The following is an 18,146-nucleotide window of genomic DNA, read 5'->3' as shown; positions in this document are numbered from 1 at the left end:
GGACAGACCCCCAGCCCTGCACAGACCCCCAGCCCTGGACAGATCCCCAGCCCTGCACAGATCCCCAGCCCTGCACAGATCCCCAGCCCTGCACAGACCCCCAGCCCTCCCTGCAGGGCACAGCCCTGCACAGACCCCAAGCCCTGCACAGATCCCCAGCCCTGCACAGACCCCCAGCCCTGGACAGACCCCCAGCCCTGCACAGATCCCCAGCCTTGCACAGATCCCCAGCCCTGCACAGACCCCCAGCCCTGCACAGATCCCCAGCCCTGCACAGACCCCCAGCCCTGCACAGATCCCCAGCTCTGGACAGATCCCCAGCCCTGCACAGACCCCCAGCCCTGCACAGATCCCCAGCTCTGGACAGACCCCCAGCCCTGGACAGATCCCCAGCCCTGGACAGACCCCCAGCCCTGCACAGATCCCCAGCCCTGCACAGATCCCCCAGCCCTGGACAGACCCCCAGCCCTCCCTGCAGGGCACAGCCCTGGACAGATCCCCAGCCCTGCACAGACCCCCAGCCCTCCCTGCAGGGCCCAGCCTGGCCCCGTGCCTGCAGGTACCTGTGCTCCTGGGCCGTGTACTTGAGCAGCTCTGCCAGCTGCAGGGGGTACTTGCAGATCTTCTGCACGGGGGTGAGCAGGAAGCCGTCGATGGCGATGTCGATCATCTGCTGCAGCAGGCGGCACGCCTCGAAGAAGTGCTGGTACCTGCTGTCCTTCATCAGCTTGGAGAGCTCCATGCACGCGTCCAGGTGGTTGTTACAGTACTCAGAGTAGATCCAGAAGCCGTCTTGCTGTGAGGGCAGGAGGAGGAGGACGGGTCAGGCAGAGACCTGGCTGGTCAATGGCACACCAGGGCTGGGAAGGGCAGGGTTCTGTGGGACCTGTGGGGCTGGTGGGCCAACAGGGAAAGGAACCACAACTCTCCCCTGGAGGGAGAACCCTTCAGGCCACTAGGGTGAGAAAAAGGCTTCTCCCAGCCTTTTCCCTTGCTGTGACATGCAGATTCAATGTATCCCATTGGCCCTGGTGTTCTGTCCTGCCCCTCAAGATCCCTAAATAAACCCTTGCTTTCCCTGCCCCAGTGGCTCCTTCATTACTGAACCCTTCAAGGAAGAAGCTCAATAAAGGCTCTCCTTGGAGCCCCACACAAAGACCCCAACTCTCTTTCTGTGTCTCCTGGATCCCAGAAGAGCTGAAATCACCCAGTGTGAGCACAGACATGCCTGTGCCCCCCAGGTGTCTTTTTCAAGACCCTTCTTCAGGAAGGTCACAGCACTCTGAACAATGCCCACCATGACAGGGATACTGGGAGAAACTCCTCCTGGGAGGGTGGGCAGGCCCTGGGATGGAATTCCCAGAGAAGCTATGGCAGTCCCATCCCTGAAAGTGCTCAAGGATGAGCTTGGAGCATTCTGGTCTGTAAAGGTGTCCTGCCCACAGCAGGGTCTGGAACAAAATGATCTTCCCAACCCAACCCTTCCAAGCCAAACCAGTCTGGATTTCCAAGAAAGCACAGCCCAAGCAGGATCTGAAGGATCTGAAGGATCTGAAGGACAGATCCTACAGTGCTCCTCCTGCTTGGAAGAGGTGCTGGGAAAGGAGGGAGTGCAGAGAGGGACCTGCACTCTGACACAAGCCCAAGGTCTCTGCAGGTACAGGTGTGTTAATGTGAGCCCTGCACAGAGCTGTGCTTGCTCTCAGCTTCAAATCCGGCAGGGAGGGTTGAAAGGCACAACCCAGCAGAGCTCTGGCTTTTGGTAAGACAAGAGGACAACCTTGTTATTCCTAGAGCTCTTTCCCTGAGCCTGAAGCACCTGGCAAGTGTCTGGGGGCTGGGGATGTTTGAAATTCCCTTTACCAATGGGGAGCCCAAGGCACTGCATGGATTTCCCCAGGAACAGAGCCCCAGAAAACACTGAAAACAAACAAAAACCCCACTGACACGTGTGCTCCTCCACCTTCTGGACTGGTCCAACAAGCTTTCTGGTGTCTATTTTGTTGGAATGTCCTTTTTCTGCCTTCACTGACCACAGAGTGTCACCTTTAACTTGGGCTTGATTCATCTGGGCCATGCAGACGAGGCAATGAAAGGGCAGAGGAGGATTTCACTGGGAAGGAGATGGGCACAGCCCAGCACCACAAATTAACTCTGAGACAGCCCAGGTCAAAGGCAGGTGCTGCAAACCAGCCAGTTCCACTGAGCTGTGGCCAATGCCTTCCAATAAAAGGACAGATTCTATTTAGCCAAATGCCTGCCCAGCAATTACTTCTCAATCCCTGAGGGTCCAAACAAGCTGCTTCTCTGGGAACAGGGATCCAGTGTCCTTCCCATCCCCACAGCTGACCCAGCCATGCACTGACAGCTCTCTCTTCCTGAAGAAAATGAGGAACAAGATGCTTTGGAGATCTCTAAACAGGATCTAAACATCCTCACCCCTCGGTTTCCCAAATGGCTAAGCAGGGACAATTTATCAGGAGTTTATCAGCCAGCTCTCAGCCCCTGTCTGGTGACAGGCAAGTGTCAGATCTTCCTCCAAATCTCAGCAGCAATTCTTGCTATTGTCACTATCAATGAATTGACAGCACAGCCTCAAGTCATGACATCTGAGTTACTGATTCTCAGCAAGATTTCCTACATCTCCCCAGCACAGAGGTGGAATGTGATGCTGCTTTCTGCAGGCTCTGATAAGAACCAGCCATGTTAACACCTCATGCACCTTCTCACAGGAAAGCCCAATGAGAGACCCAGGGATGTTTAAAAGATGCTGTGAAACTCTTTAGAGATGTCCTGCTGAAGTTTCAGGAATGTTTATCAGGAGTTTCTCTGATAAGCAGTGAACTGTTGTCCTGACATGGCACAGGAGCTGCTCCCCTCTCCCTCCAGGAAAGCCTCCAGCTCCAGGGCTGGCATTTGTTTGACATTTCCTGCCATATTTACAACATTGGCCAATTTATCAGCTCTTGCAGGAGGTGGTTTACGGAACAGTAGGATGGGCCAGGCAAAATCCTCCAGTATCTTCTCATCCATGTGACTTAGATGTACTGGGGGTTATCCAACTGCATATCCAAGCTCTCCCTCCTCTGTATCTCCCACAGCACATGGAGCAGCCCCTGATCTGTTACCAGAAGAGGTTCCTGCCTTTGGGGTTTTCCCTCCCTCCCTCCCTCCCTCCCTCCCAGCCCAGGCCTGAGGGACAGTGGCAGTGCACTCACGTGTTCCAGGAAGCAGGGCCCAATCTCACTGAGGTGGGGGTCCTCGTTGTTGTACTGCTTCTCCAGGTCCCGCACGAAGCCCATCTGAAATCTGTAGATGTCTTCAATGTTCCCAAAGATGATTTTCAGCTGCTCATCACTGAACATGTCCCTCCTCTTCCGGCACTGCTTTAAGTAACCCTGTGAGAGTGAGAAAAGAGGATTTGCAGAGAGCAGCCACAGCCAGGGGACAGCTCCAAGGAGGGGAGCTCAGTGCTCCTGCAAACCCCACTGCCCCCAACACCTCCTATCCAGGTCTCCTACAAGCACTGCTGCTTCCCCATCCTTCCAGTGGCTCAGCCTCCACAGAAAGCTGTGAGGGGCTGTTTGAGCCTGCTCTGATTTCTCCTTTCAGATCAGTAATCAGGACAAGGAAGCTGTTTAGTACTATCAGCAAGTTCTGTTTAGTATCTTTATCAACCACCTGGATGAGGGGATGGAGTGCATCCCCAACAAGTTTGCAGCTGATGTGCTGGAGGGTGGGAAGATTCTGAGCAAATCCCCTCATCCTCCCACACTTCACCTGTCAGGATGATCATCACTGAATCACAGAATTTTTAACAGTGGAAAAGACCTTTAGGATTATCAAGTCCAACCAGAATGATTTAGGCTAGAAACTTTGCAAGGCCAAATCTCAGATGTTGCAACTGGCCTGGTCTATTTAGCAGCATCCTGATTGGAAAGAAACAAGACAGGGGTCATCAGGAGATGACTGTGCTCACTTTGCTTGCCTTTATTACATAGGAAGGGGAAAAAACGAGGGGAAGAAAACGCCAGCAGCTCCAGTGGAATGGCTAAATTTGGGAACTCGGGATGCTTAGTCACACTGCCAGCTGGTGACATGCAGCTGCTGGGCCACAATGAACACTGGAACCCTGCAATGAACTGTCCTTCAGCCTCACCATGTGGTTCCTGGCAGGGACAACTTCAAACATGAATGAGAAATGCAACTCTGGCCTGGCCTGGCCTGGCCTGGACCCAACCTCTGCCATGTGCAGCTCAGCTCGGAGGATGCCGTCACCCTGAGTTTCCTGGCCTTTCAGCAGAGAAGTTTGGGTTATGGAACACCTTCTACACTTCCTAATCTAGGCCTCTCTTCCCCCAGGACCTCCTTGATGACTCATTTCCCTGGGTTTCCCCCTCTGATTTTCCAAGGCCACGAGGAATGGGAGCAGGCTGCTTCCCACGCTGCAGGATGGTCACAGGGCAAACCAAAATCCAGACTGGGGAGAAATGACACAGAGCATCTCTCCAGGCAGATTTTCCTGCTTAGCTGATGATCTCAGAATAGCTTGGGAAAAAACCCAAGGAAAAAGCCAGGAAAAAGCCAGGAAAAAGCCTGCCCTGCGGCCATGGGGCAGTGTCCCCTCCCTGTGCTCTGTGACATCCCTCTCCTCCTGAACACAGGAATGTCTCCCAGCCTCGGGGCTGCCATTGGCTGCAATTCCCATCCTCACTATTCCCACCCTCCCTGTGCTGCTTCATCATTTCTCTGGAATCACGTGTCTGGAGGAGCTGAAGCAGCACATTTCTGTGCAGGCACCTCTGAAAGCACAAGGAGAATAAAGGAATGTGAGGAGTTCCCAAGCCTCATCCTCTCTGTGTGTTTGAAGGTGGTTTCCAGGACAAGACAGGAAAAGGAGACTCAAGATTCATCCATAACACACAGCAGAGGAGGCTGCTGCAGAGTTTTTCCAGTAAATTTACTTCTGTTACATAAAACAATGTTATCCTTCCTTCTGCTCATCCCGTCAGGTTTGCTCAGAGAAGGGAGAACTGACTGATGAGCAGATGTTGGAGAGTGTTTTGCTCAATGAATATCTAAAAATAGCTGCCAAACTGTCTCTCTTTAAAGTACTTTTCCATGTAGTCCCTGAAGTATAGGCCAAAGTTGGGCAGGACTTGCAGAAGGTTAAGTGCTAAGTATTCTTCACCCCACAGTGGGCTTAGAGACAGCCAGGAGAGGCGGTCAGTCCGTTCATCCATCCATCCACCATCCATCCATCCATCCATCCATCCATCCATCATCCATCCATCATCCATCCATCCATCCATCCATCTGTCCATCCATCCATCATCCATCCATCCATCCATCATCCATCCATCCATCCATCATCCATCCATCCATCCATCCATCCATCATCCATCCATCCATCCATCCATCTGTCCATCCATCCATCATCCATCCATCCATCCATCCATCCATCCATCCATCCATCCATCCATCATCCATCCATCATCCATCATCCATCCATCCATCATCCATCCATCCATCCATCCATCCATCCATCCATCCATCCATCATCCATCCATCCATCCATCATCCATCCATCCATCTGTCCATCCATCCATCCATCCATCCATCCATCATCCATCCATCCATCCATCCATCCATCCATCCATCCATCCATCCATCATCCATCCATCATCCATCCATCATCCATCCATCATCCATCCATCCATCCATCCATCCCTCCATCCATCCATCCATCCATCCATCCATCCATCCATCCATCATCCATCCATCCATCCATCCCTCCATCCATCATCCATCCATCCATCCATCATCCATCCATCATCCATCCATCCATCATCCATCCATCCATCCATCCATCCATCCATCCATCCATCCATCCATCATCCATCCATTCCCCATTCCCCCATCCATCCATCCATCCATCCATCCATCATCCATCATCCATCATCCAGCCCAGTTCTCCCAGCCCAGCCCATCTCTCCCAGCCCAGCCCTGCTCACACCCTGCTGTTCCAGCCCCCAGCTGACAGAGCTCAGGGAGCCTTCCCCAGCAGAGGGATTGCTGGGATTAAAGTGAGCATCATGAGCCTCTCTCCAGCAAGGCACAGCCCATCGTTGCACAGATGAGAATGCCCATTTCAGCCCTCCTCCCTGCTTAGCTGAATCATTTCCTGATGCTCTACCTGCAGGTAAGATTTATCCCCTCAATCCCAGTCTGCATCACACAGAGCAAAGAGAGAGCAGAGCTTTCTGGATCTCTCCTGTCTGGGATACATCATTAGGGGCAGTAAATCAGTGTTCCCCCACTGCAGCTGAACCTGTCTGCACCTCCTGAGAATCCCAATTGGCAGAAACATGGTGACATGGCTGGAGATGCAAGTTAAGGTTTATTTTTGTTTCTTTTGTTTTCGTTTCCAACAGAAAAGTGCAAATGCAGGAAAAGAAACAAAATGTGGAGAAGTGTCTGCAGTCTTCCCTTCTCCAATGCAAAGCTCTCTGACTGAAATAGCACATTGAAATTAAGCTCATTTGTTTCCAAATTGAAATCCCAAGGCTCTTCCATATTTGAAAAGTGTCATAGATGCTTTTTGGATGGCTGCTCTGCCTTGCTGGGAGAAAAGCAGCAAGGATGAATGGAGGAAGACATTCCTCTAAGCACCATCCCCAAGGGGCTTCACCACATTGACTGGGCACAGGCTCACTAAATCCTAAACATTGCGAGGGATGAGCTGAAAGCCATCCCCAGACTTTGATTTCAGGGCTCACAAACTTCTGCCTCTCAGTGATAAGGACATCTCCACACACAGTGCCCAACTCTGGCACAGCCACGTGTTCCCCTTCCCAGACACCCAGCACCACAGGCTCTGCACCTTGGGGTCAGCTCAGGGCACTAATCCTGAACCTAAGGGGTTGGAGGGGTTAATTGTACCCTAATGAACAAGAACCAAGTTGGGGATTTGTGGGTCAGTCACTGCAGTCCATTGCTTGCTGGTTCCCTTCTTCATTTCCCATGGTGGAAATGTTTTGCCCTCAGTCTCGCCATAAAAAAGGCAAATGGGGGCCATCCTGAGCCAGGGGAAATTGTGAACCCTACATGAAAGGCACAGATGACATGGGTAACTGATTGGTTTAATTACAACCTAATTTCCTCAATCACAAGTTCAAAAGTAGATGGCATTGGGTTTTAATTAAGAGGGCTGCTTGAAGGATCTGAACCTCATCATGTTTTAGTCAAAGAGCTATGGAATAAAGGTCAGGAAATTGCACTTTTGGTTAATACAAACTAAAGGAATTATCAGATCCAGCAGGAAATTCTCAGAACTGTCAATACATATTGACAGATGCTGCTCCTCCGTTAGACACAGTCCTCAGACACTTCAGCTTGTTCCCAAATCAGCCAGGGACAAACCCAGGCTCAGCCCTTGCCAGCCCCTCACCATGGGCAGTTGTGCCCCAGCTCCAGGTACCTCACAGATGTCCTTGAGGTGTTTGATATAATGGGGACAGAGCTGGGCCAGCCCCCATGTCCTGTTCCCAGCCCCAGATACCTCACAAATGTCCCTGAGGTGTTTGGTGTAATGGGAACAGAGCCAGGCCAGCCCCCATGTCCTGTTCCCAGCCTGGGTACCTCACAGATGTCCCTGAGGTGTTTGATGCAGTAGGAACAGCCCCAGGCCAGACCCCAGAGGTTCCCCAGCCCCAGGTACTTCACGGATATCCCTGAGGTGTTTGATGCAGTGGGGACAGAGCCAGGCCAGCCCCCATGTCCTATTCCCAGCCCCAGGTATCTCAGAGATGTCCTTGAGGTGTTTGATTTGGTGGGAACAGACCCAGGCCAGACCCCATGTTGTGTTCCCAACCCGGGTACCTCACAGATGTCCCTGAGGTGTTTGATGCAGTGGGGACAGACCCAGACCAGCCCCCATGTCCTGTTCCCAGCCCCAGGTATCTCAGAGATGTCCTTGAGGTGTTTGATTTGGTGGGAGCAGACCCAGGCCAGCCCCCATGTTGTGTTCCCAACCCCTATGTCCTGTTCCCAGTCCCCATGTCTTGTTCCCACCCCAGGTACCTCACAGATCTCCCTCATGTGTTTGATGCAGTAGGAACAGACCCAGGCCAGCCCCAAGGGGTGCCCCAGCCCCAGGTACCTCACAGATGTCCCTGAGGTGTTTGAGGCAGTGGGGACACAGCCAGGCCAGCCCCCAGAGGCTCCCCAGCCCCAGGTACCTCACAGATGTCCCTGAGGTGTTTGATGCAGAGGAACAGCCCCAGGCCAGGCCCCAGGGGTGCCCCAGCCCCAGGTACCTCACAGATGTCCCTGAGGTGTTTGATGCAGTAGGAACAGCCCCAGGCCAGCCCCCAGAGGCTCCCCAGCCCCAGGTACCTCACAGATGTCCCTGAGGTGTTTGATGCAGAGGAACAGCCCCAGGCCAGGCCCCAGGGGTGCCCCAGCCCCAGGTACCTCACAGATGTCCTTGAGGTGTTTGATGTAGTGGCGCTCGGTGCTCATGATCTCGTTGATGACGTTGGCTCTCATCTGGTCGCGGTTCTGCACGGTCCTGCCCAGGCACAGGCAGTCGGCGCTGGGGTCCAGGTGCCCGTTCTGCACCTCGCTGGTTCCCTCCTCCACGCCATCCTCCTGGTTCACCCATAGCTGGGGACAGAGGCAAGCACAGGGATCACTGCCAGCAGCAGCAGGGCTGGCTCAGGGCTGCAGGGCCCTGGGAGATGTTGGATCCACCCCTCCTCAGCCCCTGGGGCCTGCACACAGCTCCCAGCCCTCCCTGCCCAGTTCCATACTGGTGCAACCAGCCCCAAACACTCCCCATCTCCTGGGGATTGCAGTGCTGGCTGCTTTGACCCCAGATGGGAAAGCCCCCTGTGACAGGGTGAGTGAGTGAGTGAGTGAGTGAGTGAGTGAGTGAGTGAGTGAGTGAGTGCTGCCAAGAGCTCCTGACTGAGAGGGACAGGGCAGCCTGAGGGAAACTGCAGTGCTGGGGACAAGCACACTGTCCCAGCTCCTGCCACCCCCAGCTGGGTCCCTCTGAGCACAGGATCCTCTGGGAGCAGGGCTGAGCCCTTCCCAGGGGACTGATTCCAGGTGGAGATATGTCCATGTGGATTCTATATGGAGACATCTGGCTGGTCCAGAGATCTGAAGTGCACATCAGCTCTGGGCTGTGTTTCTGGAGCTCTGTAACCTCCCAGGCTCTGAAGGAGCCCTGATTCCATTTCTTAGCAGCTTTCCTCATCAGCTCACAGGAACAGCCTTCCTGGATCAGGCAAATCCCACATCTCAGCACCCCAGCACTGGGATCCCCAAACCATGGCACCCAAAGCAGAATGGATGCCCCTGAGCAAGGCTCCTAAACCTGGGGGCTGAGGGCAGCTTGGGACAGGTGCACTGGGCACTGAAAATTATTTACAAAAAGCAGTGAAAAAGGATCTGTGTGCTCTCAGCACACTGAAGCTGCTTTCCAATATCAAATAAAAAGCATCCATAGAAATTGCAAATTCCACCTCTCCCCTGTGTGTCTGAACCAGCCTGTGCTCTGCACACACCATACGGATCAAGGGCTCCTTCTGTTACCTTTTCCCACAAAAGCTGCTTCAAATAACTCTGATTGACTCAAATTGGGCTCAGGGTAGTTTGTAAACAAACATTAAATAAAACTTAGAGCTGACAGAAATACCTCTGTCTTTCACAGACCACCTCAGCTGTGATGGAAATGAGGCAATTTCTCTCCTCAGTGTTTGAAGTCCCTAAATCCTGGGGACTTTCAAACTAAAAATACATTTTCTTGTGAGCAGTGGAACTGTCCACACACAGAGTACAAGCAAACCAGGCAGCATCATTAACCTGATCTTCAGGCTTCCTTTCAATGTTAATAGTGTTTCCTGCTTCCCCATTATTCAGTTTAAACTGGGCTTTGCACAGATTGTAAAGGGCAGTGTTCCTGTAAATTAGGAAAGTAAAAACCTCCAAACCTGCCCCTGCTCCTTCCCTGCATTCCCAACCAGCAGCTGTTCTGCTAAATCACCTCTTGCAGCTCCCACGTTCTGCCCTCCCACAGGGAGTTGTAAAGGCCAAGAAAAAAAAAACAAACACCAAAAAACCCCAACCAATCTCTTCTGTAGCAGGATGTTAATGATGCTGCAAATCTGGGGGATCAAAAAGGGGGTTTGTAGGATTTCTATCAGCACTGGGAGGCCTGGCTGAGCCCTGGGTCACTGTGAGGGAGCTGCTGATCCAATCCCACCAAATACAGTGGAATCCAGCATGGAAAACCTCTCCTGGCAAGCTGAAACAAATGTCTCTTGTTCGGAAAAACAAAAAATTTCTAGCCCAAAATCTGGCTAGAAAAGTGCCTCTTTCAGCAAACCCACCCTCCTCTGGAAGAGGTTTGGGGTCCACTGGGGCAGAGCAACACCCCATGAACATGAGTAGTGGTTTCTGCTGAAAAATAAATAAAAATAAATAAAATTTAAATTAATAAATAAGGCTAGTGCTGCTGCTGAGCAATGTCCCTGTCAGGGTAAGGGACCTCAGGGCCAACTACTGACAGCAGTGCCACCAATTTCAGTGCTGGGAAAACCTGGGGGCACCCTGAGAAGGGAAAATGGGTCCTGGGAAGGCCAGAATGGCACAGGGAGTCCTGCAAGGGACATGTCCTGGTGGCAGCTTCATTGGCATTCCAACAAACAGATGTGGAAAATCCAGCAGGACCAGTGTGGGGATTAAACCCTTTTGGTTGAAGTTTAAAATAACTCCCCACCCTGCTTTTCCTCTCCTACAGAAAGGGATTTTGCAGCCTTCCCAAACCAAATAGGAACATCTTGTTACCAGGTTTGATGAAATTCCTGCCAGTTTGGCAGCAGAGCACATTTTTAAAGCTCTACCTCCTGGAGTCAGGTGATCATGAGAAAAAATTTGATTTTCACTTAAAAAAAAGCCAGAAAGATCGAATCATTACAAGGCATGTGTGTGTAAACCTGAGTCATGAATCCTAAAGGCTTTGAAACTCCAAGGCAGATAGCAAACTTACAAACTTCCAGGATTCCTCAAATTCAGGCTGCCTTTTGTGCACAGCAGGAACACTCCCTCCTTCCTCATCTGCAAATCTCAGGAGTCCTGCTTTCTTCTTTAATGAAATTTTTGCTCCTTCCTGCTAGAATCCATGTTCCCAAAAGGAAAAAAAAATTACATTTCTAGTCTAGATGACTTGTGCCTTAGATTAAAAACAAATGCAACAATTTCTCAGCTCCAGAGGAAGATGAAGGTGCTTCCACCCTGCACCCTCCAGCCTCTGCTGCTGGAAGGATGAATCCCACTGTGCTGTTCAAACACTCCTGTTTCCATCTAAACCTCTGAAGTTGTCTGAAATTCCAGCAAAGATCTTTCTTCCAGGGCATCATTTAAAGTTGGGACCATGAGCAATAAAAGCTGAGGTGCAGCTCAGGCAGCTCTGGCAGTGACCTCGGGCCAGTCCCTGCAGCTGGAGGAGGTTTTGGACGTTTCCTTACCCAAACCCAGGGATAATCATGGAAAAACTGATGGAGCTGTTGAAATATGGGCTGAAATGCATCCCAAGACTCTTGTTCTCACCCAGGAGCTGGGTGAGACTGGTGAGACCCCCCTGGGGCTGGGTTTGCACCTCCAGCTCCCAGCACTGGGGGGGAGCTGGGCCGTGCTGGGCCAAGGCAAGGTGGCACCTCAAGGGTTAACTGTGCCCTCTGTCCCAGTGCCACCAGCCCAGGCTGCATCCCTGTGCCTCAGTGATGGAGCTGCAGTGACAGTGAGGTGGCACAGCCACACTGGGGAGATGCTGGCCTTTCCCTCAAAACTTCTGAAATGTGCCATTGAGCGAGCTGGACACAGCTGCAAACGCTCCTGTTTTAGCCCAGCACCTCTGACAGGGTGATCCCTCTGTTCCACACCCATGGGGGTCCCAAAAATGCCTGAATTTCCCTCCTTCCTGTGGGGAACAGCTGAGATCACACTCCTGGAAAAAGGTCTGTCTGCTCCCCATCTCTGCAAAGGGGCACAAGGCACAGCTGCCTCTCCCTCTCAGAGCAAGTATCTCCATTCTTAGAAAAGAAACTTCAGAACTCTTGTTCTTCTCAGTTTTATCCCACCTCTCCAGCACTCCCAGCTCAGGATGGGTGGCTGCCATCCCTGTGGGGATTTCTAAAGATAAATAATAAACAATAAACAATAATAAAAGAAATATAAACAATAATAAATCCAGAGTCTCTTTAAACACCTCTGCAATGGAAAACATCAGGGGGTGTAAAATAAGCACTGGGAGGGCTTCCCCCAGGCCATGAAAAACACCCAGCAACCAAACCACCAAGCCCTGAAAGCCATTTTGAGCATTTTGTATCAAGAATTAATTAAAAGAAATCAGTAAAAACTACAGGAAAAAAGAAATCAAGTTGCATAATGCTGGTCCTACGTGATATTTCCCATTGAAAGGCCCCTCCATGTGGAGAGGAACAGACTTATCATGAGGCTCCCAGTCCTGTTCCAAAATTCAACCCTAATTGAGAAGTCATGACCAGCTCTTGTGTAATGCAAGAACTTGCAGAGGCAGATAAAAGTAAAATAATCACAGAAAAAAGGCCCTTTTCCCTAAGGAGCACTTCTGGGAGCCAGGGAGAGCTGATGGCTGCATTGTGCTAATTCATGTTCTCCATGACTGACATTCTTTGGAAAGGGAGAAAAGGGAGAGCCAGGGTGCCACAGGCCAGGCAGGCTCACCCCAGAGCCCAGCAGGAGCTCGGAGCAGATTCCTGGAAAATCTGTTCAGGCACGTGGAGGGCAAGGGGAGCCTCCCATGAGGACATGGGGAGAGCCACCAGAGCTTCCCTGAGGGCAGAGTGTGCCTGACACATTCAGTGACCTGGGACAGGCTGTTACAGAGCCCAGAGCCTGCCAGGGGCTCCAGGAGAGCTGCAGAGGGGCTGGGGACAAGGATGGAGGGACAGGACACAGGGAATGGCTCCCACTGCCAGAGGGCAGGGCTGGATGGGATACTGGGAATTGGGAATTGTTCCCTGGCAGGGTGGGCAGGCCCTGGCACAGGGTGCCCAGAGCAGCTGGGGCTGCCCCTGGATCCCTGGCAGTGCCCAAGGCCAGGCTGGACACTGGGGCTGGGAGCTCCTGGGACAGTGGGAGGTGTCCCTGCCATGGCAGGGGTGGCACTGGAGGGGCTTTAAGGTCCCCCCCAGCCCAAACCAGTCTGATTCTATGATATAAAATTTCTGTCAATACAATTTATCAGCTTGCAGCTTTACCCAAATGGCACTGGGCCAGCAGCACTGACCTGCAATTATTGCAGATTTACCCTGCTCAGTGCAGGCACTGCATGGAGAGGACTTTTTCCTTCAACAGGCACCAAGGCCTGATCACCTCATAATGATCAGAAACCACAACAAAGCAAACATGTTAGCAGCCAGCTGGATGATTAACCTGCTGCCACTGGATATTCACAAGGACACAACCAGAGATAATGTGCCATTCTGGATTCTCACTCCCAATTAACTAATGTGGCAGATTAATGACACACACACATCCTTCAGAGAGCTGCTGCCATCCCAGGGAATCTGGATTCTACAGGACAGGGGTTGCAGTGCCAGAGGCTCCAATAACCTGAGAAATCCATGGAAGCACAGAGCCTCAGGACCCTCTCCCACCCCTCCACCCTGCCCTGCTTGGCAGAGCAGCTCCATTCCCACGGGATCTGCTCCTTTTCCTGCCTCCCTGAGCTGCTTCCAGGGCTGTGTCAATGTCTGCAGCCCCATGCAGTGTCACATCCCCACCCTGTGCAGTGTCACACCCCTGTGCAGTGTCACATCCTGAGCTCTGTCTCATTCCCAAGCCCTCTCCATCCCTGTGCATTGTCCCATCCTGAGCCCTGTCTCATTCCCAAGCCCTCTCCATCCCCCATCCCTGTCCATCCCCATCCCTGTCCCATCCTGAGCCCTGTCCCATCCTGAGCCCTGTCCATCCCCATCCCTGTCCATCCCCCATCCCTGTCCATCCCCATCCCTGTCCATCCCCATCCCTGTCCATCCCCCATCCCTGTCCATCCCTGACCCCTGTCCATCCCCAGCCCTGTCCATCCCTATCCCTGTTCATCCCTGACCCCTGTCCATCCCCAGCCCTGTCCATCCCCATCCCTGTCCATCCCCCATCCCTGTCCATCCCCATCCCTGTCCATCCCCCATCCCTGTCCATCCCCATCCCTGTCCATCCCTATCCCTGTCCATCCCTGACCCCTGTCCATCCCCATCCCTGTCCATCCCCATCCCTGTCCATCCCCATCCCTGTCCATCCCCATCCCTGTCCATCCCCCAGCCCTGTCCATCCCCATCCCTGTCCATCCCCCAGCCCTGTCCATCCCCATCCCTGTCCATCCCCCAGCCCTGTCCATCCCCATCCCTGTCCATCCCTGACCCCTGTCCATCCCCATCCCTGTCCATCCCCCATCCCTGTCCATCCCTGACCCCTGTCCATCCCCCATCCCTGTCCGTCCCCAGCCCTGTCCATCCCCCATCCCTGTCCATCCCTGACCCCTGTCCATCCCTGACCCCTGTCCATCCCCAGCCCTGTCCATCCCCATCCCCATCCCTGTCCATCCTGCCCCACCACACTCCCCCCTGCATTGAGGAGTTCATCAGGTTGCCCATCTGCAGCCCAGGAGGGCCCGTGGTGCAGAGCTCTGCACAAGTAAAGCAGCAGCAGCAGCCTCCAGGCTCAGCCTGCCCCAAGGTGCTCCCCTTTCCCAGCCTCCAGGAGGAGTGAGGAGCTGCAGGAGATGCTGTGTGTCTCCCGGAGCTGTCCCTGCCAGCCCCGACCCCTGCCCAGTGTGGGGGGGCTGGGAATGTGGATGCAGTTTGCTGGGAAGCTCAGAGCAACTCCTGCATCCTCTTCCAGGACAAGGAGCAGGACATTTGGCAGCAGAAGCAAGGTGCTTTCCCCTCCCATGGTCCCAGCACTCTTTTCTTCCCCAGCCTGAATTTCTCCCTCAGTTATCTGGCTCCAGCCTCAGTGTTCTCCACACCTTCCAGCCCACAGGGTCTCTTCTCCTTCTTCCCTCCAACTGCCCCCAGCTTTAGCAAAGCCTCTTCAGCTCTTCCTCTCCTCTCCAAAACTTTCATTCCCAGCCTCAGAAATTCCCTTTCCCCAAGGGGAGAAACACCCTTTAGTCATTTCTGGGAAAGGAGAAAGCAGGGGGTCCTGTAGGGACAACTTCAGGCTCTTTATCCCCAAGAGGTGAACAAGAACAGCTCCAGAGAACAGGCCCTGTGCTCCCTCCCTGCTCCCTGCAAGCAAATGCACATTCCCAGGGGCTGCAGCTCCAGCAGGGACCAAAAGCTGCTTGGACACTGCAGCAAACTCCATGTGCTCCATCCATCCATCATCCATCCATCCATCCATCCATCCATCCATCCATCCATCCATCCATCCATCATCCATCCATCCATCCATCCATCATCCATCCATCATCCATCCATCCATCCATCCATCATCCATCCATCCATCATCCATCCATCCATCCATCCATCCATCCATCCATCCATCCATCATCCATCCATCCATCCATCCATCCATCCATCCATCCATCCATCCATCATCCATCCATCCATCCATCATCCATCCATCATCCATCCATCCATCCATCATCCATCCATCATCCATCCCTCCATCCATCCATCATCCATCCATCCATCCATCCATCATCCATCATCCATCCATCATCCATCCATCATCCATCCATCCATCCATCATCCCTCATCCATCCATCCATCCATCATCCATCCATCCATCCATCCATCCATCCATCCCTCCATCCATCCATCATCCATCCATCCATCATCCATCCATCCATCCATCCATCCATCATCCATCCATCCATCCATCCATCCATCATCCATCCATCCACCCATCCATCCATCCATCCATCCATCCATCCACCCATCCATCATCCATCCATCCATCCAAACCCTGGGAATCAGGGCTCAGCCCCCCATTTCCCAAAGCCCAAGCCCTGGTGGCACACAGGAGGGAAGAGCAGCAGCTCAGAGCTCCCTCAGAGCTCTGCAAGGCTGAGGAAGGGCAGGCCCAGGGAAGGGGCTCTGCAGGTTTGTGCCTGGAGGGGCTGTGGAGATTCCTGCCTGCTTTGCCTGACTCTAAGAAAGGCCTCCAAACCCTGGGCTTGCCCCTCCAAACCAGCCTGTCCAGGGAAGTGCCAGTGGGGCCCTGTCTGGGCTGCAGGGGGCACAGGGAGCCCTGGGGTGCTCCTAAGTTGCCTTCAGGAACCCCAAACTCTGCAGCTCAGCCTGTCCCCAGCAGTGCTGCCTGTGCTGGGGCCTGCCTCCATCACAGCTATTTGTGAGCTGGATTTACCACAGGAGAATCAAATCTCCTTTAGAAGGCTCTGACTGCAGCTCCATCCTCTTTTCTTTGAGAAATCTGATGGTCCTGGCTCTGAGGGAATGTTAATGCAAGGGCTGCAGCTCAACAAGATACAATCAGATTTTACAGGCCAAAAGAAGCAGATGGGGCAGAAAAATGGGGAATTGCACCTGCAATCCAGAGCAGGAACAGCTAAAAGCTGAACCCACCTGCCCAGTAAAGGCACGAGCTGCCAGGCACTGGGACCAGGCTCTGGGTTCAGAGTCTGCTTCTCCACAGTGCCTTAAAAGCTCACTCCAATTTATCCAGCAATTTTCCTTTAGCAGCAGAAAATAAAGTGGGTCAAAGGCAGCTTTTCAGCAGGAAAATCAATCTAAAATTACAACACTTGGGGGAACCAAGGCAGTGGTGAGAGAGAACATGGAGCACTGCCACCTCTGCACTTCCCACCCCTGCACCTTCTCCTGGAAGAGGAGACCATGAGGATTTTATAGCCCCTCCTTGCTCCTTGGCAGGACCATTTCTTCCCCTCTTCAGTCACCAGGCACCACAAGAAGCTGCAGTAAAAGCTTCTCAGCCCCAGTTTTGCTCTTTACCTTGGCTTAGCAACATAAGGAAGGGAGACTCAGCATTGCTGAGGTGAGAAGAAATATATTCTGCAAGCTCAGTCTGGTATCCAAAGAGACTAAGGAGAGCTTTACACAGGAATAAATCCCCCTCTCTGCCCAGGACAGGGGCACTCTGCCATGTCTCTGAGGAGAGATTCCACTGCACAGCATCCATAAGCTTTACTCTTTTTATTTCTCTTGCAGTGGAAATATGTCAGAGCCCAAACATTAAGCCATTTGATTTCCTGTGTTTGGAGGGTCTCACCTGGGCTGTTTTGGAGCCTTGATGAGAGGCTCTGCAATCAAAACTTTGCTGTGCTTTCTGAAGGAGACCTCAAGGTACAACAATGGCTCCATGGGCAGCCCTGGACTGTAATTCTGTGCTGTAAATCCCTCCCTCCCAACACTGAGCCTGTTTTTCTTAGCCAGTGTCAATGTGCTGGTTATGCAAAAACTCATCTGTAGCTCACAATGTACAGACAGCCCAAGGCTCTGCCATCCACAGAGGGGAAACAAGTGGCATTTCCAGCACCAGAATGTGAAATCTTGTTTGAAATTCCTGCTGGTTTTTCTCAGCTGTACCTCCCAACCTGTCAGACCACTGGAAGCTGACAGGATGTTCAAAGACACCGTGCAGCCACCACAGCTGTGCCCTGTGGGTGTCCAGTGTGCTCAGAACAGGCACTAAAATACACCACAGACACCTTCACCTGTCTAAACCCAGCTTGTTGCTAGGTCTTAAATTTAATTCTGGAGTTCTTATCCGCCCTTTTGACTTAGGGGCTTTCATGACCTTCTCCCTGAGTGCTGCAGCTCCCTGCAGAAACCATTCACCATACCCTGCTGGCTCCAAATTTTACTTCTCCTATGCTGTGCTTTCTCTTCCCCCAAATAAACATTGCTTTATCCATCCAGTTTCTCCTTGAAAGTTCCTGAGCTCCTAAACCTCTGTGGTTTCCTCTCCCCACCTTCCTTCTATCCAAGCCCCAAGCTACTAAGAGGATTAGTGCAGGTGTGAGCAGGGAGACAACAATTGCTGTGTGTGCAGGGAATTCAGGAGCCTTTTTGTTTGCCACCCCTGGCTGGCATGTAAAGGAGGCCAAG

The 18,146-nt window shown here is 52.6% G+C and overlaps 1 protein-coding gene across 13 annotated transcripts in view; it reads right to left on the bottom strand.

Moving 5' to 3' along the window:
• ARHGEF9 (Cdc42 guanine nucleotide exchange factor 9) overlaps positions 1-18,146 on the bottom strand; it is a 180,278-nt gene that overhangs the window by 51,160 nt on the left and 110,972 nt on the right. For all 13 annotated transcript variants that reach the window (XM_077185890.1, XM_077185882.1, XM_077185883.1 and 10 more), the window contains exons 3-5: positions 8,476-8,667; positions 3,219-3,398; positions 564-796 (exon numbers count right to left, since the gene is read on the bottom strand). In XM_077185890.1, coding sequence (XP_077042005.1) covers positions 564-796; positions 3,219-3,398; positions 8,476-8,667 — 605 coding nt within the window. The remainder of the gene's footprint in view (positions 1-563; positions 797-3,218; positions 3,399-8,475; positions 8,668-18,146) is intronic.

The sequence above is a fragment of the Agelaius phoeniceus genome, chromosome 14 (assembly GCF_051311805.1).
Source record: "Agelaius phoeniceus isolate bAgePho1 chromosome 14, bAgePho1.hap1, whole genome shotgun sequence".
Classification (NCBI taxonomy): domain Eukaryota; kingdom Metazoa; phylum Chordata; class Aves; order Passeriformes; family Icteridae; genus Agelaius; species Agelaius phoeniceus.
Note: the sequence above shows the minus strand (reverse complement) of the source record. Positions and strands in the feature narration are given on the sequence as shown.